This window comes from Ranitomeya variabilis, chromosome 5 (assembly GCF_051348905.1).
Source record: "Ranitomeya variabilis isolate aRanVar5 chromosome 5, aRanVar5.hap1, whole genome shotgun sequence".
Lineage (NCBI taxonomy): Eukaryota > Metazoa > Chordata > Amphibia > Anura > Dendrobatidae > Ranitomeya > Ranitomeya variabilis.
This window is the reverse complement of record NC_135236.1, coordinates 33,458,170-33,478,195: the sequence shown is the minus strand read 5'-3', so window position 1 is coordinate 33,478,195 and position 20,026 is coordinate 33,458,170. Positions and strand designations below refer to the sequence as shown.

The 20,026-nt window shown below is 42.9% G+C and overlaps 1 protein-coding gene across 1 annotated transcript in view; it reads left to right on the top strand.

Moving 5' to 3' along the window:
• Positions 1 to 358: 358 nt before the first annotated feature.
• LOC143774797 (extracellular calcium-sensing receptor-like) overlaps positions 359 to 20,026 on the top strand; it is a 37,426-nt gene continuing 17,758 nt past the window's right edge. The window contains exons 1-3 of the mRNA XM_077262565.1: positions 359 to 477; positions 3,196 to 3,487; positions 16,863 to 17,678. Coding sequence (XP_077118680.1) covers positions 359 to 477; positions 3,196 to 3,487; positions 16,863 to 17,678 — 1,227 coding nt within the window. The remainder of the gene's footprint in view (positions 478 to 3,195; positions 3,488 to 16,862; positions 17,679 to 20,026) is intronic.

Genomic DNA, 20,026 nt, shown 5'->3' with positions numbered 1-20,026 from the left:
CATCCCCCTGATGTAAAGTGCTCCAACCATGTATGACACTTATAAACTATCACGCTCATATACACGTGTAAGAGGATTAGTTATATGGACATTCCAGTATTTTGTATACTGTATATACCCACATGACCTATCAATAACAAATCCCATACAGAACCTTTATACAACAACATTAAATTATTGGGCCAGATGTAGGACTTCTACAGTAAATGCCAATTACATTTTTTTCATTTCCTAGGGTTTCTTGGCTAAATAAAGAGAAATGATCAGCATATACATATCTATCCTGGTTCTTGTCCTCTCGCAATGCATTCCTTCCGTATACACCAATGACTCCCTATGCAGTCTGGAAGAACCAGAGATGGATGGAATAAGTCAGGCTGGAGATGTAATAATTGGAGTTATATTACCTCTTCATCTGGACATTGTTTACCATCATAACACGTTTACTCAGAAACCCCCGCATACCGTCTGCACCAAGTAAGTAGACAATATATTGATGACTTTTTTTTTGAGTCCCAGTTATCCTGACAGTGAAAAAAAATCCATTTAAAAATGGCTCCCGCCACTCCTGCGCAGTAGCAGCTTTCGGTGTATGTAGAGGGGATCCGATAGCTGGTACTGCGCTTTTTTTAAAATATCAGGATAACCTCAACCATATTAATTACGAATTAATTCGTATATGCACATTACACATGCGATAATGCTGCAGCACAGGGCCAACAGCCAGCACCTGCCTGTAGAATTTTTTTCTGTAGTATGTACAGATGTGCTCAAAAGTTTACATACCCCGGCAGAATTTTTGCTTTCTAGGACTTTTTTCAGAGAATATGAATGAAAACACCAAAACTTTTTCTCCACTCATAGTTAGTGGTTGGGTGAAACCATTTATTGTCAAACTACTATATTTTCTCTTTTTAAATCATAATGACAGCCCAAAACATCCAAATGACCCTGATCAAAAGTTCACATGCCCCATTTCTTAATGCCGTGTATTACCCCTTCTAACATTAATGACAGCTTGAAGTCTTTTGTGGTAGTTGTGGATGAGGTTTTTTATTTTCTCAGATGGTAAAGCTGCCCACTCTTCTTAGCCTCCAGTTCCTGTAAATTTCTGGTCTGTCTTGCATGAACTGTGCGCTTGAGATCTCCCCAGAGTGGCTCAATGATATTGATGGCAAGAGATTGAGATGGCCATTCCGGAACCTTCACTTTGTTCTGCTGTAGCCAATGCCAGGTTGACTTGGCCTTGTGTTTTGGATCGCTGTCGTTTTGGAACGTCCAAGTATGTCCCATGTGCAGCTTCCGGGCTGATGAGTGCAAATTTGCTTTCAGTATTTGCTGCTAACATGCTGCATTCATCTCTCCTTCAACTTTGACCAAGTTTCCTGTGCCTGTGTAGCTCACACATCCCCAAAACATCAGGGATCCACCTCCATGCTTTGCAGTAGGAATGGTGTTCCTTTCATCATAGGCCTTGTGACCTCTTTCCAAATGTAATGTTTATGGTTGTGGCCAAAAAGTTTAATTTTGGTCTTCTCACTCCAAATTACCTTCTTCCAGAAGTTTTGAGGCTTGTCTCTGTGCTGTTTTGTGTATTGTAGGCGAGATACTTTGTGCCATTTGTGCAGTAATGGCTTTCTTCTGGCGACTCGACCATGCAGCCCATCCTCTTCAAATGACTCCTTATTGCGCATCTTGAAACAGCCACACCACTAATATTCAGAGAGTCCAGTATTTCAGCTGATATTATTTATAGGTTTTTCTTTGTATCCCAAACAATTCTCCTAGCAGTTGTGGATGACATTTTTGTTGGTCTACCTGACCACTGGTTTTTTACAGAGACCCTGATTTTCCATTTGTTAATCACAGTTTGAACACTGCTGACTGGCATTATCAATTTTTTGGATATCTTTTTGTATCCCTTTCCTGTTTTATACAGTTCAACTACCTTTCACCCGTAGATCCGTTGACAATTCTTTTGCTTTCCTCATGTCTCACAATCCAGAAACGTCAGTGGCTGGATGAAAGATGCAAGAGTCTGTCTGGATCCCAGAAACTCACTCACCTTTTATGCACACACATGCCATTTGTGTCAACTTCTGTACATGTTATCAGGTCAAAATTACCAGGGTATGTGACCTTTTGATCAGGGTCATTTGGGTGTTTGGGTTGTCATTATGATGTAAAAAGATAAAACACAGTAGTTTGATAATAAATGGCTTCACTCAACCACTAACCATGAGTGGAGAAAAAGTTTTGGTGCCCTCATTCATATTCTCTTAAAAAGGCCAAGAAAGCAAAAATTCTGCTGGGGTATGTAAATTTTGAGCACAATTGTATAATAATAATCTTTATATTTTATATAGCGCTAACATATTCCGCAGCGCTTTACACACATTATCATCACTGTCCCCGTTGGGGCTCACAATCTAAATTCCCTATCAGTAGGTCTTTAGAATGTGGGAGGAAACCGAGGTGCCCGGAGGAAACCCACGCAAACACGGAGAGAACATACAAACTCTTTGCAGATGTTGTCCTTGGTGGGATTCGAACCCAGGACTCCAGCACTGCAAGGCTGCAGTGCTATCCACTGAGCCACCGTGCTGCCTGTATATATAATATTCATTATGTAAACTAAGGGCCAGGGTCTTGATGAATCAGTGACCTATCAGCAGTCTGCATTATGAATACCTAAGCAGAGCACCACATGAAGTTCCTCCACAGGCCGCCCAGGAGCACAAGCATATCACTAACTCAAAACTGAAAAGATTACACAACAACCACAAGACGGATTTCATCACCAGGTATCATTGTAATCAGTATAATGGCCCCGACATGACAGTGTTTGCAGGTTACTGTGCACAATCCTTCTGACAGGTTCCCTTTAACACTTTAAATTTGCAGACTTCCATTCCTACTAACGATAACATCTGTAAGGTCTCCTCGTGTTTGTGTGGGTCTCCACTCACATCTCAAGGTTGAACTTAGAAAGTTGAAAAAGGGTCAGCAAAATAAAAAATATGGATTCATCAAGAGTGCAAATAAATTATGACTATCCTCATTCAGCTAAAATGTTCCTTTTTAGTGACACCTAGTTAGAAACATCATATATGGCATGGATGCAATTAATGAAGCATTAATATTTGAAAAGATTTTGCACTTTCTGAACATGTTGACTTTTTCTTCCATCTTAAGGTTTAGTTTAGAAATCTACCAGCAGCTCCAATCGGTGATATTTGCAATTGAAGAAATTAACAACAATCATGAGCTTCTCCCGAACCTTACATTGGGTTTCCAAGCCTATGATTCTTGCATTGCTGTCCAGAACAGTTTAGCAGGGATGTCCCAAATGATAACAGGACAAAGTAAAGCTATCCCTAACTACAGGTGTCTTGCGGACATTCCCTTGAGCTCTGTGATTGCCCATTCTTCATCCACACATTCTGTTCTCATGGCTCATATTCTGGGAATTCTCAGATACCCTCAGGTAAGGTATTGCTAGTAATTTTGTCTAAGAAAAAAATCAATCAAAATTAATTTTGATAGATTCAAAATAGTATTTGGAATGTGAAACTGGGCATGGAGAGGTCAACTAGAAGACGAGACTTGACTCGTCTAGTTGACTTGGACTCTGAAATGATAAAGAAGGTCAGCTACATAGAGCAAATCCATTGCCAAAGTGCATCATATTTTAAGTTGTTATTTCGAATATGTATTCATATTTGCTGATTCCGTGGCCAGTGTGTACAATAAGTTACTTGAATGTAAAAAAGAAACTGATTCAGAGAACCATATTTTTGGCAAACCGATGGCCTGATGGTACCATACAGAGACATTAAGAGTCTATGAATATTGTTCTGCAGTTATCTGTCTATGGTTTAAGTAAAATACTGTTTAAAAATCTTTAATCATTTGCTCAGAAATCATAATTTTTTTGTTACATTTCTAATTTTACCCTTTTTGTAATAGAAAAAAGTGCAAAATTTTCAAAAATAGTGCAAAAAAATGGAAAAAAATAAATAAGATAAAGATTAGAAATGGGAAGCAAAATTCAAACTAATTTTTATTTTTTGGCTTTCATGAGAAGAGTAAGTAATAAGAGATGTCATTGTAAGAATTTCACTCACTTTCAGGCCGCTGGTAGCGTTCACACAGGTACAAGTCTCTCGGTGAAAACAGGAAGTTTACTGGAGATTGCAAAACTTCCAGATGAAATGAAACAAACAGCCTTCTTCAACATAAAAAGTACTAACAAACAAACTGATGTCCATCCATTAACCCCTTAAGCCCCGAGGGTGGTTTGCACATTAATGACCGGGCCAATTTTTACAATTCTGACCACTGTCCTTTATGAGGCTATAACTCTGGAACGCTTTGACGGATCTTGGCGATTCTGACATTGTTTTCTCGTGACATATTGTACTTCATGTTAGTGGTAAAATTTATTCGATATAACTTGCGTTTATTTGTGAAAAAAACGGAAATTTGGCAAAAATTTTGAAAATTTTGCAATTTTCCAACTTTGAATTTTTATGCCCTTAAATCACAGACATATGTCACGCAAAATACTTAATAAGTAACATTTTCCACATATCTACTTTACATCAGCACAATTTTTGAACCAAAATTTTTTTTTGTGACTGAGTTATAAGGGTTAAAAGTTGACCAGCAATTTCTCATTTTTACAATACCATTTTTTTTAGGGACCACATCTCATTTGAAGTCATTTTGAGGGGTCTATATGATAGAAAATATCCAAGTGTGACACCATTCTAAAAACTGCACCTCTCAAGGTGCTCAAAACCACATTCAAGAAGTTTATTAACCCTTCAGGTGTTTCACAGGAATTTTTGGAATGTTTAAATAAAAATGAACATTTAACTTTTTTTCACACAAAATTTAATTCAGCTCCAATTTGTTTTATTTTACCAAAGGTAACAGGAGAAAATGGACCCCCAAAGTTGTTGTACAATTTGTCCTGAGTACGCTGATACCCCATATGTGGGGGTAAACCACTGTTTGGGCGCATGGCAGAGCTCGGAAGGAAAGGAGCGCCATTTGACTTTTCAATGCAAAATTGACTGGAATTGAAATGGGACGCCATATTGCGTTTGGAGAGCCCCTGATGTGCCTAAACATTGAAACCCCCTACAAGTGACACCATTTTGGAAAGTAGACCCCCTAAGGAACTTATCTAGATGTGTGGTGAGCACTTTGACCCACCAAGTGCTTCACAGAAGTTTATAATGCAGAGTCGTAAAAATAAAAAATCATATTTTTTCACAAAAATGATCTTTTCGCCCCCAATTTTTTATTTTCCCAAGGGTAAGAGAAGAAATTGGACCCCAAAAAACGTTGTGCAATTTGTCCTAAGTATGCTGATACCCCATATGTGGGTGTAAACCATTGTTTGGGCGCATAGCAGAGCTTGGAAGGGAAGGAGCGCCATTTGACTTTTCAATGCAAAATTGACTGGAATTGAGATGAGACGCCATGTTGCGTTTGAAGAGCCCCTGATGTTCCTAAACACTGAAACCCCCTACAAGTGACACCATTTTGGAAAGTAGACCCCCTAAGGAACTTATCTAGAGGTGTGGTGAGCACTTTGACCCACCAAGTGCTTCACAGAAGTTTATAATGCAGAGTCGTAAAAATAAAAAATCATATTTTTTCACAAAAATGATCTTTTCGCCCCCAATTTTTTATTTTCCCAAGGGTAAGAGAAGAAATTGGACCCCAAAAAACGTTGTGCAATTTGTCCTAAGTACGCTGATACCCCATATATGGGTGTAAACAATTGTTTGGGCACATAGCAGAGCTTGGAAGGGAAGGAGCGCCATTTGACTTTTCAATGCAAAATTGACTGGAATTGAGATGGGACGCCATGTTGCGTTTGGAGAGCCCCTGATGTGCCTAAACATTGAAACCCCCCACAAGTGACACCATTTTGAAAAGTAGACCCCCTAAGGAACTTATCTAGATGTGTTTTGAGAGCTTTGAACCCCCAAGTGTTTCACTACAGATTATAACGCAGAGCCGTGAAAATATATATTTTTTTTTCACAAAAATGATTTTTAGCCCCCAGTTTTGTATTTTCACAAGAGTAACAGGATAAATTAGACCCTAAAGGTTGTTGTCCAATTTGTCCTGAGTATGCTGATACCCCATATGTGGGGGGGAACCACTGTTTGGGCGCATGACAGAGCTCGGAAGGGAAGGAGCGCCATTTGGAATGCAGACTTAAATGGATTGGTCTGCAGGCATCATGTTGCATTTGCAGAGCCCCTGATGTACCCAAACAGTACAAACCCCCCACAGGTGACCCCATATTGGAAACTAGACCTCCCAAGGAACTTATCTAGATGTGTTGTGAGAACTTTGAACCCCCAAGTGTTTCACTACAGTTTATAACGCAGAGCCGTGAAAATAAAACATCTTTTTTTTTCTCACAAAAATGATTTTTAGCCCCCCAAATTTTTAATTTTCCCAAGGATAACAAGAGAACTTGGACCCCAGAAGTTGTTTCAATTTGTCCCGAGTACGCTGATAACCCATATGTTGGGGTAAACCCCTTTTTGGGTGCACGGGAGGGAAGGAGCACTGTTTTACTTTTTCAACGCAGAATTGGCTGGAATTGAGATTGGACGCCATGTCGCGTTTGGAGAGCCCCTGATGTGCCTGGACAGTGGAAACTCCCCAATTCTACCTGAAACCCTAACCCAAACACACCCCTAACCCTAATCCCAATGGTAACCCTAACCACACCCCTAGCCCTGACACACCCATAATTCTAATCCCAACCCTAATCCAAACCGTAAATGTAATTCAAACCCTAACCCTAACTTTAGCCCCAACCCTAACCCTAACTTTAGCCCCAACCCTAACCCTAACTTTACCTCCAACCCTAGCCCTAACCCTAACCCTAGCCCTAACCCTAACTTTAGCCCCAACCCGAACCCTAGCCCTAACCCTAACTCTAGCCCTAACCCTAACCCTAACTCTAGCCCTAATGGGAAAATGGAAATAAATACATTTTTTTAATTTTATTATTTTTCCCTAACTAAGGGGGTGATGAAGGAGGGTTTGATTTACTTTTATAGCGTTTTTTATATCGGATTTTTATGATTGGTAGCTGTCACACACTGAAAGACGCTTTTTATAGCAAAAAAAGTTTTTGCGTCTCCACATTTTGAGACCTATAATTTTTCCACATTTTGCTCCACAGAGTCATGTGAGGTCTTGTTTTTTGCGGGACGAGTTGACGTTTTTATTGGTAACATTTTCGGACACGTGACATTTTTTGATCACTTTTTATTCCGATTTTTGTGAGGCAGAATGACCAAAAACCTGCTATTCATGAATTTCTTTTGGGAGAGGCGTTTATACTGTTCCACGTTTGGTAAAATTGATAAAGCAGTTTTATTCTTCGGGTCAGTACGATTACAGTGATACCTCATTTATATCATTTTTTTATGTTTTGGCACTTTTATACGATAAAAACTATTTTATAGAAAAAATAATTATTTTGGTATCGCTTTATTCTCAGGACTTGTTTTTTGCGGGATAAGATGACGTTTTCAGCGGTACCATGATTATTTATATCAGTCTTTTTGATCGCGTGTTATTCCACTTTTTGTTCGGCGGTATGGTAATAAAGCGTTGTTTTTTGCCTCGTTTTTTTTTTTTTTTTCTTACGGTGTTTACTGAAGGGGTTAACTAGTGGGGCAGTTTTATAGGTTGGGTCGTTACGGACACGGCGATACTAAATATGTGTACTTTTATTGTTTTGTTTTTTTTTATTTAGATAAAGAAATGTATTTATGGGAATAATATATCTTTTTTATTATTATTTATTTAGGAATTTTTTATTTTTTTTTACACATGTGGAAAAATTTTTTTTTTACTTTTTTACTTTGTCCCAGGGGGGGACATCACAGATCGATGATCTGATAGTGTGCACAGCACTCTGTCAGATCACCGATCTCACTGACAGGGCTGCAGGCTTACCAGCGTCTGCACTGAGCAGACACTCGGTAAGCCACCTCCTTCCCTGCAGGACCCGGATGCCGTGGTGATCTTGGATCCGGGACCTGCAGCCAGGAAGGAGGTAGGAGACCCTCGCAGCAACGCGATCACATCGCGTTGCTCCGGGGGTCTCAGGGAAGCCCGCAGGGAGCCCCCTCCCTGCGCGATGCTTCCCTATACCGCCGGTACACTGCGATCATGTTTGATCGCGGTGTGCCGGGGGTTAATGTGCCGGGGGCGGTCCGTGACCACTCCTGGCACATAGTGCCGGATGTCAGCTGCAATAGGCAGCTGACACCCGGCCGCGATCGGCCGCGCTCCCCCCGTGAGCGCGGCCGATCGCGTATGACGTACTATCCCGTCACCGGGAATTAAGTCCCGGGTCACCTTGACGGGATAGTACGTCATACGGGATTAAGGGGTAAAAGTGGATTCACCCGTTTAAAGTGAAGTTCTTCTTCCAGACTCTTGTCAGGTGACCTCTGAGTATTTATGACTACTCGGAGATTTAGTTTTCATCATGGCGGCTGAATGATTTACAGCTACTGGCCTGCTTGATTACAGGTGGGGATCCCATAGCAACCAGGCAACCCCCACATGTACTCAGCCTGCCTAGTAGCTGTAAATCATTCAGCTGCCGGATGAAAACTAAATCTCTGAGCAGTCATAATAATAATAATAATAATTTTTATTTATATAGCGCCAACATATTCCGCAGTGCTTTACAAATTATAGAGGGGACTTGTACAGACAATAGACATTACAGCATAACAGAAATCACAGTTCAAAACAGATACCAGTAGGAATGAGGGCCCTGCTCGCAAGCTTACAACCTATGAGGAAAAGGGGAGACACGAGAGGTGGATGGTAACAATTGCTTTAGTTATTTGGACCAGCCATAGTGTAAGGCTCGGGTGTTCATGTAAAGCTGCATGAACCAGTTAACTGCCTAAGTATGTAGCAGTACAGACACAGAGTGCTATTAACTGCATAGAGTATATGAGAACATGATGCGAGGAACCTGATTATTTTATTTTTAATTTTATTTTATTTTTTTTAATAGGCCACACAGGGATAGTTAGGTTAATGCGTTGAGGCGGTAGGCCAATCTGAACAAATGCGTTTTTAGGGCACGCTCAAAACTGTGGGGATTGGGTATTAATTGTATTAACCTGGGTAGTGCATTCCAAGGAATCAGCGCAGCACATGTAAAGTCTTGGAGACGGGAATGGGAGGTTCTGATTATTGAGGATGCTAACCTGAGGTCATTAGCGGAGCGGAGGGCATGGGTAGGGTGGTAGACTGAGACCAGAGAGAAGATGTAGGGTGGTGCTGAGCCATGGAGTGCTTTGTGGATGAGGGTAGTAGTTTTGTACTGGATTCTGGAGTGGATGGGTAGCCAGTGTAATGACTGGCACAAGGTAGAGGCATCGGTGTAACGGTTGGTGAGGAATATGATCCTGGCAGCAGCATTCAGGACAGATTGGAGTGGGGAGAGTTTGGTAAGAGGGAGGCCGATTAGTAGAGAGTTACAATAGTCCAGATGAGAATGAATAAGCAAGACAGTAAGAGTTTTTGCAGAGTCGAAATTAAGAAAAGGGCGAATTCTAGAAATGTTTTTGAGATGCAGATAAGAAGAGCGAGCCAATGATCGGATGTGGGGGGTGAATGAAAGCTCAGAATCAAGGATGACCCCAAGGCAGCGGGCATGTTGCTTTGGAGTAATGGTGGAACCGCACACGGAGATGGCAATGTCAGGCAAAGGTATGTTAGTAGAGGGAGAGAACACGAGGAGTTCAGTTTTTGACAGGTTCAGTTTCAGATAGAGGGAGGACATGATGTTAGAGACAGCGGTAAGATAATCACTGGTGTTTTCTAAGAAGGTCGGCATGAAAGCAGGAGAAGAGGTGTATAATTGGGTGTCGTCAGCATAGAGATGGTACTGGAAACCAAATCTACTGATTGTTTGTCCAATAGGGGCAGTATACAAAGAGAAGAGGAGGGGGCCTAGGACTGATCCTTGAGGAACCCCAACAGTAAGGGGAAGGTGAGAGGAGGAGGAACCAGCAAAACATACAGTGAAGGATCGGTCAGAGAGATAGGAGGAGAACCAAAAGAGAACGGTGTCCTTGATGCCGATGGAGCGGAGCATAGTGAGGAGGAGCTGATGATCCACAGTGTCGAATGCTGCGGAGAGATCCAAGAGAATTAGCATGGAGTAGTGACCATTAGATTTAGCTGTTAGTAGGTCATTAGAGACTTTAGTGAGGGCAGTTTCAGTAGAGTGTAACGAGCGGAAGCCAGATTGAAGAGGGTCGAGAAGAGAGTTATCTGAGAGATAGCGGGTAAGACGGGAGTGGACCAGGCGTTCGAGGAGTTTAGAGATGAAGGGAAGATTAGAGACAGGTCTATAATTAGCGGCACAATTTTGGTCGAGGGATGGTTTTTTTAGTAATGGATGTATGATGGCATGCTTAAATGAGGAGGGAAAAATACCGGAAGTGAGGGAAAGGTTGAATATTTTTGTTAGGTGAGAGGTGACAGCCGGGGAAAGGGACTGGAGGAGATGTGACGGAATGGGGTCACTGGTGCAAGTGGTCTAGCGAGAAGATGCAAGGAGCCTGCTTACTTCTTCTTCTGTAACTGGTTCAAAGTCAGAAAGTGAAATAGATGCAGTGGGGGAGGGAGGACAGTGTGTTAGGAGTCGAGTTTCCTCTGCTGCACAGGGGGAATCTCGATCCGTCTCTGCTGCGGTCTCCCATTCTCCATCGCCCACAGTGGAGCCTGCTCAGCAGAGACGTCGGTCCCAGCGTCTCACTGAGTCTGATTCAGTGCATAGGGTTATTGCTGCCTCTCCAGGCTCTACTATTGTACCCTGCACTGATCTACGGTGAACAGGCTTTCCTGGGACTAAGTCCTGCTTTGCACATACTGAGCATGCCCAGGGTAAGGTCTCTCACTGGAGATCAGGGGTCACATGTTCAGCTTCTGCAGCCAAGTCCATTGGTCCTTTCAGGAAGGTCCTATAGGTGCTTGAACTAAGTTCTGCTCTGCACACACTGAGCATGCCCAGGGCAAGATATCTCAGTGGAGATCTAGGGTCACATGCTCAGGTTTGGCAATCTCTCATTGGTCCTTTTCTTTAAGGTCCTATATGTGCTGCAGCTATTTAAGGCTCGCATGATCGCACGGCCATGCGCTAGTATCCTCATATGTTACTTGCTTTGCGCCATTGTGGTCATTTGTGTGAATGTGTTCAGGGACCCGGCTGACACAGCCCCTAGAATGCTGGCACCTCCGGTGAGGAGTTTGTGTGCGAGAGTATTCAGGGACCCGGCTGAAACAAGCCACTAGAATGCTGGCACCTCCGGCGAGGAGTGTAGTATGCATGAATGACCACTGACTGCTCTCGTCTGGGTACTTAGCATGTGTTTCTGTGAGAGTTAACAGGGCACAGAGCTTTGTCTTCTCGGCCACTCTGTGAAGCTAACAGAGCTGGTTATTACCGCCATCTTGCGCCGCCATCCACTTAGCAGCAGGATATTCCTGCACGGTGGATCCCGGGTTGCGAACGCACCAATCACCTCAATAAATATATTCAGTGCGTTCCGCAAACCCTAACACAGTGCATGGTATGAAGAGATTGGGAGATGAATTCCTGTTGAATGTGGTCAACTTTTTCTTCGAAGTAATTGGCCAGATCGTCAGCGCGGAGATCTGTGGTTGGGGTCTGCTCTCTTGGGTTGAGTAGGGACTGGAAAGTGTCGAAGAGACGTTTAGGGTTATTTGACAGTGAGGTGATGAGGGTGTTGAAATAGGTTTGTTTGGAGAGGTGAAGGGCAGAGTTGTATGTTTTTAGCATGAACTTATAATGGATGAAATGTTTGGGTAGATTAGATTTTCTCCACAGACATTCGGCGCACCTGGAGCACCGCTGCAGGAAACGTGTTTGCAGCGTGTGCCACGGTTGTTGCCGTCTGTGTCGAGTTGTTTTATGTATAGGAGGTGCAGCTTCATCCAGGGCACTTTGCAGGGTTTCATTGTAATCCTTCAGAGCAGAATCAGGATATGAGATGGAGAAGATTGGGGCCAATGAGGACTGCAAGTTCTTCATAAGTTTCTGGGTGTTAATGGCCTGTATGTTTCTATAAGTGTGGAAAGTGGGGGTGGCCTGAGCGGGATGGCAGTTCTTGATAGAGAATGAAAGAAGGTTGTGGTCAGAGAGCGGGAGAGAGGAGTTTGTGAAATCATCCAGTGAGCAAAGCCGGGAGAAGAGTACACATAAGTACTCAGAGGTCAACCGAGCGTGCTCTGGAAAACCCAAGCAAAGCGTACACTCGCTCATCACTACTGAGCAGTAGGGTTGAGCGACTTTTCATTTTTTGAGATCGAGTCGAGTTTCACAAAACCCGACTTTCTCAAAAGTCGGGTTGAGTGAAATTGGCCGATCTTATTGAAAAGTCGGGGTCGGGGATCGGCCAAAACACGAACCCCAATGCAAGTCAATGGGGAAGCATACTTTTTTAATATTTGCTTCAGCGCGATAATGTTGAAAAGCCGGTATATCAATTGCCGGCTTTTCATTTCTCCTGCCTAAACCCGACATGATATGAGACATGGTTTACATACAGTAAACCATGTCATATCCCCCTTTTTTTTTGCATATTCCACACTACTAATGTTAGTAGTGTGTATGTGCAAAATTTCGGCGTTGTAGCTTGTAAAATAAAGGGTTAAATCACGGAAAAAATTGGCGTGGGCTCCCGCGCAATTTTCTCCGCCAGTGTGGTAAAGCCAGTGACTGAGGGCAGATATTAATAGCCTAGAGAGGGTCCATGGTTATTGCCCCCCCCCTGGCTACAAACATCTGCCCCCAGCCACCCCAGAAAAGGCACATCTGCAAGATGTGCCTATTCTGGCACTTGGCCACTCTCTTCCCACTCCCGTGTAGCGGTGGGATATGGGGTAATGAAGGGTTAATGTCCTCATATGACCTCGAGCGTGGGAAAAAGTTCCCAGGCTGCAGTTCATGAGGACATCCAGCAGGGGGCGTATCACTGCGAATGAAGGTAACTATAGGTCATTGACCTACATTTCCTTCATTCCCTGGGGTTTACAGGCACGAGCACAGATGCATTATAGCAGAGCTCCTACCTGTAAAATATTTTAACCCCTTCAGATGGATTTACCTCGTGGGACTTGACAGTTCATCGGAGGGTATGTATATTGTTGGTTTATTATTTTTCAGAGCGATGGTCTTCAGGTGGACTGAGAGAGCAATAAAATATTAAAACAACCTGTTTGTTTATTTCATTAAAATACTTTTTAATCGTGTGTGTTTTTTTAACCCTTTCATACAATTGGATTAATAATGGATAGGTGACATAATTGACGCCTCTCCATTATTAATCTGGCTTAATGTCACCTTACAATAGCAAGGTGACATTAACCCTTCATTACCCCATATCCCACCGCTACACGGGAGTGGGAAGAGAGTGGCCAAGTGCCAGAATAGGCGCATCTTACAGATGTGCCTTTTCTGGGGTGGCTGGGGGCAGATGTTTGTCGCCAGGGGAAGCCAATAACCATGGACCCTCTCTAGGCTATTAATATCTGCCCTCAGTCACTGGCTTTACCACTCTGGCGGAGAATATTGCGCGGGAGCCCACGCCAATTTTTTCCGCGATTTAACCCTTTATTTTAGAAGCTACAGCGCCGAAATTTTGCACATACACACTACTAACATTAGTAGTGTGGAATATGCAAAAAAAAGGGTGATAAGAGATGGTTTATTGTATGTAAACCATGTCTCATATCATGTCTAGTGTTGAGCATTCCGATACCGCAAGTATCGGGTATCGGCTGATACTTGCGGGTATCGGAATTCCGATACCGAGATCCGATACTTTTGTGGTATCGGGTATCGGTATCGAAACAACATTAATGTGTAAAAGAAAGAATTAAAATAAAAAATATTGCTATACTCACCTCTCCGACGCAGCCTGGACCTCACCGAGGGAACCGGCAGCGTTGTTTGCTTAAAATGCGCGCGTTTACTTCCTTCCGTGACGTCACGGCCTGTGATTGGTCGCGTGCCGCCCATGTGGCCGCGACGCGACCAATCACAGCAAGCCGTGACGTAATTTTTAGGTCCTGAATGCCTAATTCTAGGCATTCAGGATTTTAAAATTACGTTCCGGCTTGTGATTGGTCGCGTCGCGGTCACATGGGCGACGCGACCAATCACAAGCCGTGACGTCACGGGAGGCAGGAAACGCGCGCATTTTAAAATTACGTCACGGCTTGTGATTGGTTGCGTGCCGCCCATGTGACCGCGACGCGACCAATCACAGCAAGCCGTGACGTAATTTCAGGTCCTGAATGCAGAATTCGACGAAACCCGACTTTCCCAAAAGTCGGCGACTTTTGAAATTGGCCGAACTGTTTCGCTCAACCCTACTGAGCAGCACACACAAGGCTTTTTTCACCTTGCACACAAAAACCCTGAAAGAGGCAGCTGGCTCTGCCTTAACTAGGCCATTCCAAGGCCTGGAACTGGACGTATTGGAATAGATAATTCCTCCATGCTTTAGTGGACGTCCCTAAAACCCGAACCCATAATGCAGGACCATTAAAAAACCTCTCAGCACTCTCTGTCCTGGTGCCTGCTTTTCTGGGTCCTACATCACTGAGGCTATTGTTGTGAATTCCGTTCTCGGGCTCCCTCCTGTGGTCATGAATGGTGCTTTGTTGAGTTCTGTTTGTGGGCTCCCTCTGGTGGCTTTGAGTGATACTGCTGGTCTTTAGCTGGGTTCCCAGCTGCCTCGTTTTCTGCTATGCTGGCTGCCTATTTAACTCCACCTAGGTCTTTACTTGTTGCCAGCTGTCGTTGTATTCAGTATTGGTTCAGATCTCTCTGGGACTTCTCTTGTGACCTGTCTCCTCCAGGAGAAGCTAAGTTCATGCTAGTTCATTTTTGCTCATTGCTTTTGGAAAATGTTTCTCAGTATATGATGAGTTCAGTCCAGCTTGCTTATATGCCATTTCCTTGCTAGCTGGAAGCTCTGGGGTGCAGAGTTGCTCCCCTCACATCGTGAGTCAGTGTGAGGGTCTTTTTGTATTCTCTGCGTGGATATTTTTGTAGTATTTTATACTGACCGCACAGTTCCCTTGCTATCTTCTTACTATTTAATATTAGTGGGCCTCCTTTGCTAAAACCTGTTTTCATTCCTAAGTTTGTATTTTCCTCTTAACTCACCGTCATTATTTGTGGGGGGCTTTCTTTACTTTGGGGAAATTTCTCTGAGGCAAGTGAGGCTTTGTTTCTCTCTAGGGGTAGCTAGCTCTCACGCTGTGAAGAGGCGTCTAGGGAGAGTTAGGTATGCTCCACGGCTGCCTTTAGTGTGTGTGATAGGATCAGGGTTGCAGTCAGTAAAGTTCCCACATCCCCAGAGCTTGTCCTATATTTCAGGTTTACCTATCAGGTCATTACAAGTGTTCCTGACCACCAGGTCCATAACAGGCTATGTACCTTGGTGTCAGACACACTCCATCCAGGATCATGCAACATATACACCTTATTATCACATTTCTACAGGGATAACTGAAAATGCTAAACATACAAATATACACACATATAACAGAGGAATGCACCGGGGAGTGATGGACGGGGTATAATCAAAGTAGGAGAAGAAGGGAAATTATCACACACCCAAAACCTAGCAATAGTCACAGATAAATTCATAAAATACCTTCTGCAATAGCAACCGCCACCAACCTCCAGCCATCTAGTAAAGCTAGCTCTGACACTGAGTGCTAGCCAGTGCCCAGATTATATAGAAGAGGAGAGTAGCTAACAGTGAATAGCTGAGAGCCACAGGAAAGCTTCTAGGAGCTCTCCACTGAGCAGATTAACTCCTGCACTGATAAAAGAAACCTAAACCATTCAACATGAAGGTGAAGTGCTTCTAATCAGTGCAAGAGTAGGACAAATCAGAAGCTGTGGTCATGGTAAACCGTGACACCTGATGATAGTGCAAAACTGGCACCAAAATGTGTTGTTTGAAGCAGAGACATAACTAAGAAAGATGAACTTGACTATGGTTAAAAAAAATGCACCAAAAATGTGTTGTTTTTTTTCCAATAAAGCTCTTCATGTGCACATCAAGCTATAATTTGATGATACTTTAGATGTCAGTGCTCATCAATATGTTGTTTCATTTTATAACAAGTGTTTACTGAACTTTTCACCTTAATCACTCTGAAAAAAATTTCTTTCTGCACAATTCTTATCTTCAACTAAAAATGCATAATGCAAACAAAATACTTAAAGTCATACAGCACAACTTAGGACCCTCAACTATGTTTCAACCACAATCTAAACAGTTGTATGTGTCACACAAGGCTTAGAGGAGACAACACACTGTTGGCTGGAAAACGTAGGGTTTGTTGACTTGATTCTGATTTATTTATATTGCAAATTGAAATACTGTATGTAACCTAAGAATCACTTAGGTTAGGAATCCATGCCAAAATCTGTGTCACATGTCCAATGTGTGAAGTCCACAAGATATTAGAAATATTTGTAAATTAGATGGCAGATGGATTAGAGTTGGTGCAAATCTATTCACACGACCCAGTCCATCGGCCATGACAGAAATCTCTGGGCCCTGGGTGAGAGTTGTGAGAACCACTTCTTATCTGATGGCATCTGTGATTCTTCTTCAGATACACATTGTTGTATCATAATAATGCCAACTCTGAGTGGTGCACATAATCACCTTCAGGAGAACAACATTGACATGTATTCTCATCTCTAAACATTATTTTCTGCACAGATCAGTCATTTTTCCACAAGCCCCCTTCTTAGTGATCGAAAAAAGTTCCCCTCTTTCTTCAGAACTGTTCCTAGCGATGTTTTCCAGTCCAAAGGTCTTGCTCAGCTGATTTTGCATTTTGGATGGACTTGGATAGGGCTTCTGACTGTGGAAAGTGATTATGGCCAACAAGGAATTCAGCTTGTTAGAAAAGAAATTGTTAAAGCTGGAGCATGTGTTGCCTTCACAGAAACTATTATCACAAGCCGTCCGGATCGCAATGCTCCACACATTGTCAATATATTGAAACAATCTTCAGCCAGAGTTGTGGTTGTCTTCTGTAAAGACATAGACTTGTTCCCAATATTGATGGAGATGGTAAAGCAGGATGTTGCCCAATTAATATTTGTTGCAAGTGAAGTCTTGGCAACCTCGACATTCTTCCAAGGAATGAGTGCAAGCCTTTTTATGGGCATGATTGGTATAGCTCTCAACAGCGGGACAATTCCTGGACTTCAAGATTTCCTTAACAAAGTTCATCCCTCCATGCCTTTGGGAGGAAAATGGGCAAAAATACTCTGGGAGCTAGCTTTTAATTGTGAATTTGTAAAGGAGAACATTACCAGTTCTGTGACTTCTTCAGTAAAGCAATGCACAGGAGCAGAAGACCTCAAGAGCGTTACTAACCGTTACAACAACGTTGGCAGTTTACGAGTCACATACAACGCTTATATAGCAGTGCAGATAATTGCCAAAGCTTTGGAAGACCTGAAATACTATCAAATTAAGGGTCTTCACCAGACAAGTGCTGACATTTTCAAGTTTAAGCCTTGGCAGGTATTTAATACTTTATGTAAGAATGTAAAAACTAAATTGAAAAGTTGAGTAGTAATTACTAGAGATGTGAAAATTTGTTTCACGTGAACTGAATTTGCTGAGAATTTAGCAGAAACAAATGCAGATTCTCCTCAATTTTAATTTTTTGCCTATTCACTAGATTGAAAATAATGAAATAATTATCTGGCTGATATTTTCCTGAATTGTAGAGGGACAGTAACAGGATTAATTAAAAAATAAATACATTTCATAACGCTGATTACATGTCCCATTGCTGAAGCCTTCGCACTGTCCAGCCTCTTTTTTTCCAATGTCCAGAGCCGAGTAGGCCTCGAAATAACATCACTACTTGTAACATCATGGTGTTATGACCTGAATTGATGTGAACTTATCAGGCTTTCAAGGACGCACGGCATAACATTGTGACAACTAAGGTGTGCTTGGCTCTGAGCATAGGAACAAAGAAGTAGGACAGGTGAGTGGCAAAGATCATTTTTTTTATACCCCACATTTGTTATGCACTTCGATGTGAGAAAAGTAATAATAATAATAATAATAATAATAATAAGGAACATTCAATTTGCATCAAGTAACTTCAATGTAAATCAAATTTTTCTTGCAAATTTAAGTAAACTTACAAATTCAAGTCTTTAAAAAAATTGAATGCTCTTAAATTTTCATGTACAAAACTCCTTCAGAAAATTTGTTTGACTATTAAAAGTAAGCAAATTATATTTGAGTAAAATGAAATTCTACCAGAATTTCACAAAAATTGTTTAGTTAAATTAGGATTTTTTTGTAATTAGCTTCTTTGAGGTTTCAGCAAAGGCCGGGAGCCACCAATTTTCTGCACCATAAAAGGCTAATAAAATGTTTAAAAATAAAACACTGTGTTACATGTCGAGTTCCCGCCTCTGCACAGGGGGAATCTCGAGCCACTTTCGCTGCGGTCTCCCATACTTCTTCAGCCGCAGCAGAGCCTGCTCAGCAGAGACGTCGGCCCCAGCATCTGGCTCAGTCAGATCCTATGCTCTTGGTTACTGCTGATCTTCCAGGCTCGGCCATTGTAACCAGCACGGTTTAGCGGCGAGCAGATGCTCCTGGGACTAAGTCCTGCTTTTCCTCTACTGAGCATGCCCAAGGGATGACCTCTCATTGGAGGTCGGGGGTCACATGCTCAGGTCCTGTAGCTGCTCTTATTGGACCATTAGAAAGGTCCTGGAGAGCTTCCTCTATAAAAGGTTTGCATGGCCGCACAGCCATGCACTAGTATAATTCAGTATTTGTGGATGTATGCTTGTTCTGGTGAAAGCCCCGAATCATTCCCATCCCTAGAGTTGTTGAATGCTCACGAGTGTTGTAGCTGTCTAGCGCCAGATAGTGCCATCCAGCACCAGGCACAAAATATACTGCGTCTATCCTGCAGTGACCGCCGCTGCGGTACTGTGCGCACTCTGTGCGACTATCTTTAGCATCTCCTGACAATCCGTCAATGTAGGGTGGGAACTCCCATTTGATCCCAGCATCTGACTCAGGGCCTCCTCAGGCGCGGGCTCAAAAGCCACCGAGAGTAAGAGCGGGATCAACCACCAGCATAGTGGGGGTGAGTTGCAGGGATCCCACTAGTATCCAATTGCTGCATCCTGTGAATGCTAACAGTGCACAGCGTTATCTTTAATCCCGGCGACTCTGTGAAGCAGCAGAGTTTGCTCCTATACAGACCGGGTGATGGTACCCGTGCCTATTCAGGCATAGTACCACCATAAAGTGCCGCCATTTACTAGCAGCAGGCTCCACTCCTGCACGGTGGACCCTGGGCTGCGAGCGCACCTATACTATTTCTATAACTACTCGGTGCGTTCCGCCAGCCCTAACACACTGTATTCTCACCTCACCACTCACCTCTATGGCCCCTCACTCATCATGGTCACCTTTCCTGTCCTTATAAACATAAGGATGAATGACCTCTGGGAAATCAAAACATCCAACACCGCGGAGAAACCATCACGTGTTTCTCAACGCAGTGAACCTGAACACTGCCCCCATCCCTTAAGGGAAATATGCAAATGCATGTAGAAAAGCTGCAGAGACACCATCACGTGTTTCTCAACACAAGCAATGAATAGCCAGGTCTTTCACCGGGAAGGAACAACCATGGAAAGGGCAGCATCCAATAAAGGAAAACCACCTATGCCAAAACATGGTATCTATCCACAGGCAGCTGTTTTTGGGTATTTGCCCCTCATCAGTGTGGAGTAGGAAACTGGCTGTTAGGAGCAGTGCCTAGTGAAAAGACTATAAACATAAGGATGAATGACCTTGGGGAGATCGAAACATCCAACACCGCG